This window comes from Cuculus canorus, chromosome 8 (genome assembly GCF_017976375.1).
Source record: "Cuculus canorus isolate bCucCan1 chromosome 8, bCucCan1.pri, whole genome shotgun sequence".
Lineage (NCBI taxonomy): Eukaryota > Metazoa > Chordata > Aves > Cuculiformes > Cuculidae > Cuculus > Cuculus canorus.
In genome coordinates, this window is record NC_071408.1 from 5,290,034 (window position 1) to 5,299,149 (window position 9,116).

Genomic DNA, 9,116 nt, shown 5'->3' on the forward strand with positions numbered 1-9,116 from the left:
AGTCACCTTTCAGCAGGTCTCAAGGGTCACTCCCTGTACCACCAAATTGAGTGTCATAAATTGGGAATAAATTAGAGTGCAAAGGTGCTATTGTCGGCACGCTTTCTTTTAATAGAGGTGTGTCCAGAAAGAAGGGTCAGAGAGAAAATCCCACACGTTTGTCCCCTTCTGGCAACAGCATTAAAGCCTTTGCAGTCAGGTCATGATCAGATTCAGGCAGGGTTTCCACTGCCGCTGTCAGAAGGAAAGAGGTGCAAGATGAACCAGACATCAGGCAAGCCTGAAGCACCACATCTGGGCTCACCTGCAATGGATTGTGAATCAGAGATTATCTCTCAGCCGAGATGTGACAGATGATATGTCTTAGGCTTCCTTTTTGGCCCACTTAATACCCGCTCCTGGCTGAGCGAGCAGGGCTATTCCCTGTAAATGGGGCAGAAGCAGCGCGCTGCCCTGCTCCAACCCCATCCCAAGAGCTTGGCTGTGTGTTTGTTTCCAGGAGCCAGAGGTTAGGGAGTTTCAAAGAGTGCAGCCCTCTAACCGTGGCAGCTACCTTCCCGTGGACACTCAGGATCATGCTGTCTCTGGGAGGGCCTCCTCCATGCCTCGTCTCACTGTGGATCCCCAGGTAAAACCAAGAAAAGCCACCACGGGTGCCGGGTGCAAGCAAAGCCTACCAGGTAACACTGGGACTTCTTTCCACGCTGAGCGATTCCTGAGCCCCACAGCTTCCTCAGCACCCCAATATCAGACCATCTCCCCATCTTTTGGGTGCTGCACAAGTAGGAAAACTGGTGTTGCCCTGCGTGTGTAACACCAGCAACCAGGAGAATTGATTTCCTGGCTCATGTGGGTGGCTCGTGGTGGAGGAGGGCCATGCTGGGAGGTTGGAGGCTTCCCTGCAGTGGGACACCCCTTCTTTTCTCCAGCTCTGGATGATGGCTGAGGTTTGAGGAGTCCCAGCCCAGGTGATGAAATACTTTTTCCTTTCTTTCCCATTGTCCCAAAGCACATGCTTCTCCATCTGTCCGGGGGAACCCAGGCCACATCTCACCTCCTCGTTTGTCTCTCCAGTTTCTCTGTTGTTCTGTCTTGTACTCAGCCTCCACTGAGACACAGATGCTCTTAAGGGGTTCAGTTTGGCTGTGAGGTCTCTGGGACTGCTTTCTCACAGAGGTCCTGGTGTTGGTGCTTGTGTGACGTGTCCTGGCACTTTGGAGGGGTATGAAGAGCAAGGGAGGCTTTGCTTTGTGGACTTTATTGATCATTTGGCAGTGTGAGGGGGATGATCAGGAGGGGATAGTCCTGGGAGAGGAGATAGGGAGAATGGCCCTAGGCTGCGGAGGAAAAAAGCTGCTAGAATAAAGTAAAGGAAAATATAGAAGAAGGTGATGTTTTCCACAAAATGTGTGAGAACACAATCTAGAAGGAGAGGAGAAAGTAGAATGGGGAAGCATGGAAGGAAGAAAGGAAAGGAGAGGGATGATAGAACAACAGCATGAGTGTGGAGAAAGGGGCTGAGTGCAGGTGAAGGGGACACAGGAATAAAGAAGGACGAAGTAGGACCAGTTACTGCCCCAGGAAAAGTGGCAGCAGTCAGGGAAATAAACACAGAGCAAGAGGCACCGGAGGTTCCCCTCCCTCTCAGTGATTTCTTCTTCGACGTCTCTGTTTGCTTCACTCAGTCTGGTTTTCAAGGCGCTGAGGGGTGCTGATACAGCTGGGGACAACACCCCAGTCCCCACTGTGTCCTCACGGCCGGGGCGGGGTGCTGCTGTTCTTCCCCCACCGCAACGCCTTGGCTCGAATCGCAGTCCCTGGCTTTGCTTGTGGAGCACAGTTCCAAGCTGGTTGGGGCAGGGGAGCCCACAAACGCAAAAGCTAAACCCCACTTCCTCACCCAGCCCCGATTTGTGCAAAGGTTATCTGGGGGGCTGTGCTCGGGCTGGCCACCTCGCTACCCTGAATCTCCCCATCCCGGGGACGGGTATGCTGGTGGTGGCGGATGAACCAGTTGCTCCACCACCATCCCTGGCGTTAACCTCCTTCCCTGCTGGCCGGGGTTACTTGCAGGTGGTGACAGACAGCAGCTCGATGCGGCGATCGTTTTCCACCATCCGGGACAAGCGCACCAACAGCTCCTGGCTGGATGAGTTCTCCATGGAGCGCAGCAGTGACAACACCTACAAGTCCCGCCGGCGCAGCTACCACTCCTCACTCCAGCTCTCCGCCCGACGCCTCAACGCTGACTCAGGTGAGCAAGGGCAGCTGGCCCCATCCCCCACCAATGCAAAAAAAAACCCCAGCTGAGCATCCTTTGTTCCTTGGAATGGGACAGTGGGGACTGATGGACTTTTTCTGCAGGCCACCGATCCGATGGGCATCGCTCGGGCGGCAGGGAGCGGGGCCGATCCAAAGAGCGCAAGCATTTGCTGTCCCCTGATATTTCCCGCTGCAATTCAGAAGAGAGGAGTCCCCAGGCACAGGACGAGTCGCCGGAGCGGCGGCGCGAGTCCCGGTCACCCAGCGAGGGCAGGTCACAGACACCCAACAGGCAGGTGGGTGACAAAACCCTCTTTCTAAGCACAAAAGGAAGCATAGAAAAAGCTCCTTGCCAAAAAGGAGCCAAAAAACAGGGAGATAAGCCCCTACTCTGGGAGTTCGGCACTCCTCCCAGTGAGGCACTCCCATGTCCCCTGGGAGCTGAGCAGGTTGGGGCTGCTTAGGAACGCTGCAGAGCATTTGGGGAGAGAGCTGGCTCTCCACACTGATGCTGTCACCACTGTGGCATCCTCTCCCTGCCAAGACTGAGTTGTCCCAGCTACACAAGCCTGGAGATACCAGTGCTTGAATGTGCTTGAAGCCCACGGAGATGCTGCCCAGGAGCTGGCAAACCACAAGCTCTTCCTGCATTGAGTTTGCAGGTGCTTTTACTACTTTTGACCACTAAGAACAGACACCATCCTCACCCCTGGAGCAGACCCGGAGGCAGGGATGGGGCAGGCAAGGGCATGGTGGGGGCTGTTCCAAGCAGGAGGATGCTGAGGGTCGGGGGGGAGGTGTGGGCGCATGGCACTGCCCATTGTCCATGTATTCCCCAGCATTTCTTGGTGTGTTGCAGGGAACGGGCTCTCTGAGTGAAAGCTCCATCCCCTCCATCTCGGACACCAGCACCCCGCGGCGAGGCCGCCGCCAGCTCCCCCCAGTGCCCCCCAAGCCGCGTCCCCTCCTCTCCTATGCGTCCATGCTGCGGCACGCCGGAGACACCTCGCCGCCCCCCGAGGAGAGCGAGGGGGGGTCCCCGCTCCTCTCCTCCACCCTGGAGCCCAACACTGCCGGCTTGACCGAGTCTTCCAGCTCCCCAGCGGGGAAGCAGAGCCGACAGTCCACCCCACAACGTTACATCTCAGAGCCCTACTTGGCCCTGCACGACGACTCGCACGCCTCAGACTGCGGTGAGGAGGAGACGCTCACCTTCGAGGCGGCCGTCGCCACCAGCCTCGGCCGCTCCAACACCATCGGCTCAGCCCCACCGCTGCGGCACAGCTGGCAGATGCCCAACGGGCACTATCGGCGGCGGAGGCGAGGAGCAGGGCAGGGCATGATGTGTGGGGCCAGCATCGACGTGCTCAGTGACACCGAGGAAGATGACAAGTGCTAGAAGCTGCCCCCCACCCCGTCTCAGCTCTCCCTCGCCCCACCGCCGCCTTGCCCCTCTCCAATGCATGCTCTTTGCCACGCCTGGGAATGAAACAAAACCAAAACCAAATGCAGGGGAAAAGGAGAAAACCAAACCGACCAGAATGGAGGGGGAAAAGAAAAAGAGAAAAAAAATCTTTGTGCAAAAAAAAAATTAAAATCTGTCGACTTTCCTTTACTACTATCACTTTTTTTTTCTGCACAGAGAAGCATTTGATGGGTGGTGGAGCGGCCTCACTGGGTGCGAGTGAGAGCCTCCCCAGCTGCAGCCCCGCTCCCTGCCCCACGGCGGGACCCCCAGGAAGGTTCATCCTGATGATATTCTACTCGATGAGGCTGGAGAGTCCCAGCGAGGGGTACCGGGGTCCCCTTCGCTCTGTCGCTCAACCTCATGCTGCTATGGCTTTGAATGTCCCTCCCTGAGGGGGTGAGACGTGATGACAGGGAGTGGGGGACTGCGGGGTCAGGCTCAACCAGGTAGTCCAGAGTGGCTCTGCCTGCTGGGATGGGAGGCAAACCAAAGCCAACTGGTTTGTACTGGGGCAGGCAGGAGCAGGGCAAGGGGCTCAGCGCTGCCGAATGTATCTCATCTCCCACCGACTTATATTTATTTCTATACAGAGAATTCTAGGTGTGCCTGTGTGTATATACGGTATGTGTGTGTATATATATTTATATGCTGTATATATAAAGATATACACATACATGAATTTGTTTTAGTCATCTGAGAAGCCCTGGGGACCCTCCTTCAGGTTTTTACTGCCTGCACCCCACTTGGTGGGGGCAAGACCGAGCCTGCCAGGGGGGCTGCTGCACACCCGTTGCATTGGGAATGTCACCCAGCTCCCCTCGCCCCATCCCAGATGTTTCTGGCAGTGGGAACTGTGTTTTCTCTGTTAGAGGTGGGGGGTCTTTGGGCAGCTCTGCTGCCGGCCATGCTGTGCAGTGCCAATGGGAATGGAATGCCCAAGGGAAAAGACCGAGGCTGTCGCTGGGATACGGCTCATTTGGCACCAGTGGTGCCAACGGGGTGATGGCAAATCTCTCAGAGGCCTTTTTACTGTGTTTTCCCAGGAAAAGAAGATTCCTGTGTCCGCAGGGGAGAGAAGATGATGTGAGTTTATGACGGTACCCTAAGATCTGGCCTCTTAGCAGAGGAGCCCGACTTCAGCACCTCCCCTGCCTCAGTTTCCCCTGCAGCCCTTGCCTGCTCCCCCCCTTTGGAGGGGACGTGCCGTGGGGGTGGTGGGGTTTGCAAACCCCATGGCCCCCGCATGGAGGCAGGTGGGTGTTCGAGAGCCAGCGGAGATTTGTAAGAGCACTGTGATCCAGGGAGTGAGCAGGGTGACTTGTACCTCCTCCAAATACTGAAGATGGAGTACAGGGCCACCTTCCAGTGCTGGTCATTAATTAATCTGGTAATTGTGTGCCCTCAGCTCTAACAATCTATGTGTACCCTTGGTGTGGGTGTGATGCTTTACCTGCCAGCCCAGGGAGATGCTGGAGTCCTTGTGGTGATGAGTGGCTCACACTGGTGATGACTGGGGTGCTTCTGCTGGGCGTGCAGCGAGTTGTGTCTGTCATCCGGCCAAGCGCTGTCCTGGGGAGCCATAGGGTGTTGGGCCTTTGGAGCCTCAGGGAAGGGTGCTGAAGGTCGGACTGGTGTGGTTGGACTGGGCATGATCCTCATCCTGCCCTTCCTCCTGCCCGTGGCTTTTCTCTGCTGTGAGTTGTTGTGGTCTGGGTCCTTGGGGCTGCCTCTAGCCCCTCTCGCCCCTCTAGCCAGCTGAGCCACAGCCCTGGCCAGGCTTCGCTTTGTTCCCCACGGTCTGGGATAACCCATATCTTCTCCTGACCAAAAAAAAGAAATGCTATAGGCGCACACTGCCCCTATCCTGCATGTGCCGATCGGCCTCTGTCCCAATTGCTTTGTGAGCTCCCCGAAACGAGCTCTGCTTTGTGAGAAGCAAATCCCGCCAGCTCCAAAGGCTGCTGGTTCCTGGGCTTGATCGTGGACCCAAACCCTCTTTCTAATGGTCGAACTGTCCTTTGCGCACCCAAGGAGCAAGTTTTGCTTTCGGGGCCAAAACCTCCTGCTGCCTTGATCAGTCCCTGCTGGCAGGTGGCACTTTGGCTGTCCCTGCTCACTCCACGCTTTCGGAGCAGACACTTCCAGCTGCCAAATGATAAAAAAAATTCCTGGGAAACCCCCTCCATTGCTCCTGCCCAGCTCCTGCATCCCTCATCTCAGTGCCTGGGGGCAAGCCATGCCTCATGCAGCCACGGGGAAGGTCCCTAGTGCTGGCTGGTGGCATGGGCATCTCCTGTCCCCTTTGGGGCATCACCTGTCCCATCCAGCCACCTCTAAGTGGTCTGTGGCTTCGACCTGAAGGTCTTTGTGCTGGAGTTTGGGGGAGCTGGCTCTGATGGGCAGTGCGGGGCCGTGCGGGGGCTGAGGCCAGGGATGCAGCGGTGCTGGGAGCCGGGGGAGATGATGCCGTACGTGCTCTAAATATAGGTGCCGGCATCGTCTACTTCTAAATGCAGAAAGGTGTCTGACAATACACCGGGCTCTGAGTAACAGCCCACGGGGAGGGGAGGAGGCGGCTTTTTGTGTCTGTGCCTCTTGGGTGGGTGGGAGGGAGGGATGCTCTCAAAGAAGGGGGCACGTTTAATGCAGATTTCAAGCTTTGGGCATTTTTCTTCCCTTGGCCTCAGCACTGGGCCGGCGAGCGGTGCGCGGCAATGCTCTGCAGTGGTGGTACGGGCTGGGGGAGAGCCCTTTGCGGTGCTGCGGTCTCCAAACCTGAGCTTTTTGGCATGTAAGGCCTGTGTTTTACTAATGTATAGAAACTATGAAGCAAACCGGAGCCCCTTTTTTCCCTGGGAATGGGTCTGAAAATGGCCCACTCCTGTCTCTCCTGCAATAGCCAGTGGTCCTGCTCCTGCGGCAAGAGGGCAGGCAGGGACCCGCGGGGACAAGGTGGCACCTCCAAAGCACGTTGGTCAAACCAAAAACCACCCCCAAAACTACTGAAAAGACTGTATTGAGGGGGAAGGAAAACCAGCCCTGAGGTGCCGTTGCAGCCTGTGTCTCTCTTTCCAAGACACTGGACTCACTTTGCTGCCGTACAATCTCTTGTCCATGGGCTCTTGGACTTCTTCACCTCATGGACACCGGGGATCTGCCACTGCACTCACCGTCGATCGCTGCTGGCTGTGTTTGACCATAGGAAGAAGGCTAGAAAAGGTTGCGTTTCAACCTCTGCCTGCATAGGACAAGCACCTGCCCAGGCAGGAATTTACCAGTAGCATGCAACCGTTTCCCAGTTTGGTGCTGGGACTGGGCTCAAAGCCCTGCCGAGCTCCTGAGGGGACTGTGGAGGGTGTGTGGGGACATGAGGCAGCCCCAGAGCATGGAGCCTCGCTGTCTCCGCCAGGCTGGCTGTCCCACCCTCATCTTCCTGTCACCCTGTGAGGCCTCGGAGGGCAGAGATGCCCTGGTGTGGGGCTGGCAGCTCCTGGGGCCAAGTGAGGGCGGGTGGGAGATGCCCTGCCTTCAGCCTGCTGGCACTGGGGCAGGATGTTGTAACATAACTTGCTCGTTCGGCCCCAAATGGGGAACCGAACCAACTGACAGCAATGTACAACTTCAATGTTTTTTTGGTTTTTTTTTGGGTTTTTTTTTGTCAAAAGGAAAGAAAAATAAAACCTTGTTGTAAAGAACCATCATGGACCCTGTCTCGTTGGCACCCCCTCATGCTGGTGGGACCCCGGGTGAGATGCTGGGCCCTGCAAAAGGTGCCCATGGAAGGAAGGGGGTGGCACACCGCCTGTGCTGGGCAGCCCCATCACACAGGATGGGGTGTTCCCCAGCATGAGGATAGGTGCCATCCCCTGCCAGAACTGCCCTGGCGCCCCTCTGGTCCCCAAGAGGGGTGGGGGGGATGCAGATGGGGGAGGCAGGGAGCACATTTTGGAAGGGTTGTCACCTTGGGAGAGCTGTGGCTCGTGCCTGGCTGCTTCCAGACCTGCCAGATGGGAGGCTCAGAGGGTCTGGGGGCACCAAGAGAGCTGGAGCCGGGAGCCTGTTAACAGTGGCAAAGCGGCTATGGGAAACTGAGAGCATTGTGGTGACTTCGTATCGCTGGAGAAACACAAGAGAGCACCAGCCTTTAAACTGAGGGCTTGGAAAACCTGCTGGGATCCAGAGCTTTGGGGGATTCAAACAACTTGGCTGCCCCTCCATGCCTGCGCCTGGGAGATGTCAAGTGGATTCAGATGCTGTTGCTTGGTCCAAAGCTCACGGGTGAGTTGTCAAGCAAAGATGCTGAAGTCAGGTCTTATCTTTCTTTTTTTTTGCAGAGCTGTTTAAAGTACAGAAAGTTCTCCAGCAGTCAAAAGCGAGTCGGCAGCCTGTGGCAGTCTGCAGGCTGAGCACGGGTGACGGGGATATTTTATGGCTTTTCAACAGGACTCTTCTTTCCCGGTGATGGGAGGGTGCTGTGCCAGGAATTGCTTAAGGAAGGATGAAGTCAGTTGCTCTGCTCCTCTGGAGCACTTTGAGATGAGCTTATCCTGTGTGTCTCCCACACGTTGTTGCCCCTCCCCGTGTGGTACCACCAGGGCCAAACGTTGTGACCTATAGGAAATGGCTTTCCGTTGCCCTTCTCTTTGTGCATCTTTCCCTTTATCTCCCAAATGCTGCCAGGTTTGGTTTCCAATTCTTTGGGTCATGAAGTGCTAGAAAGCATGTTTTCAGTGGTAATTGTACAGTTCCGTAGGGCCATAACCCAGGAGATGGCCCAGCTTTGAGGGCACTTGCCTGAGTGATGGATGCAGTGACAGCCAGAGGCTGGAAGCAAAACCCAGCATTTTTCAGGCTGGGAAGCACATTCCTATCTTTTAGCCAAAAAAATGATCTATGTCCTGACTGTGGGGAAGGTTCGGCAGGATGCTGATGCTTTTTTCATCGCCAAGGGCTTTGCACTGGTGCTGGAAGCAGTTTAAGGAGAGGACCTTCTCCTCTGTGAGCCAAAAGTCCTGCATTAACTTCTTTTGAAGTGAGCGTCTCAAGTACTAGTTGCCCCCAAGGCTCTGAAATTGAGACTCTGATGGACATCCCATGGGAGGCTGGTGCCAGGACGAGTGATGGATGTAGCTAGCTGAATGCTTAACTTCTTCTACCACCTTTCCCCAAAACCCCCAGCATATCAGGGGCCGTGAAAAAGATATCTGGAGCAACGCTGGGAAGGCAAAGCTTCACCCTAGAAAGAGAAACTGATGCTGTGAAATGGGGAGCCTTTGCTGTCAGAGAGCCAGTGCTCTGCCTGGCAGGCAGAGAGGCTAAAAAAAGCCCCTTGACAAATGGAACAGAAAGGTTAAAATTATCTGTACATCATCTGAATAACAATGGC

At 55.7% G+C, this 9,116-nt stretch overlaps 1 protein-coding gene across 1 annotated transcript in view; it reads left to right on the forward strand.

The window, feature by feature from the left end:
* Positions 1 to 5,375, forward strand: part of CACNA1E (calcium voltage-gated channel subunit alpha1 E) — a 139,373-nt gene extending 133,998 nt beyond the window's left edge. Inside the window, exons 47-50 of the mRNA XM_054072648.1 lie at positions 500 to 628; positions 2,074 to 2,254; positions 2,365 to 2,558; positions 3,122 to 5,375. Coding sequence (XP_053928623.1) covers positions 500 to 628; positions 2,074 to 2,254; positions 2,365 to 2,558; positions 3,122 to 3,661 — 1,044 coding nt within the window. The 3' untranslated portion in view covers positions 3,662 to 5,375. The remainder of the gene's footprint in view (positions 1 to 499; positions 629 to 2,073; positions 2,255 to 2,364; positions 2,559 to 3,121) is intronic.
* Positions 5,376 to 9,116: the final 3,741 nt, after the last annotated feature.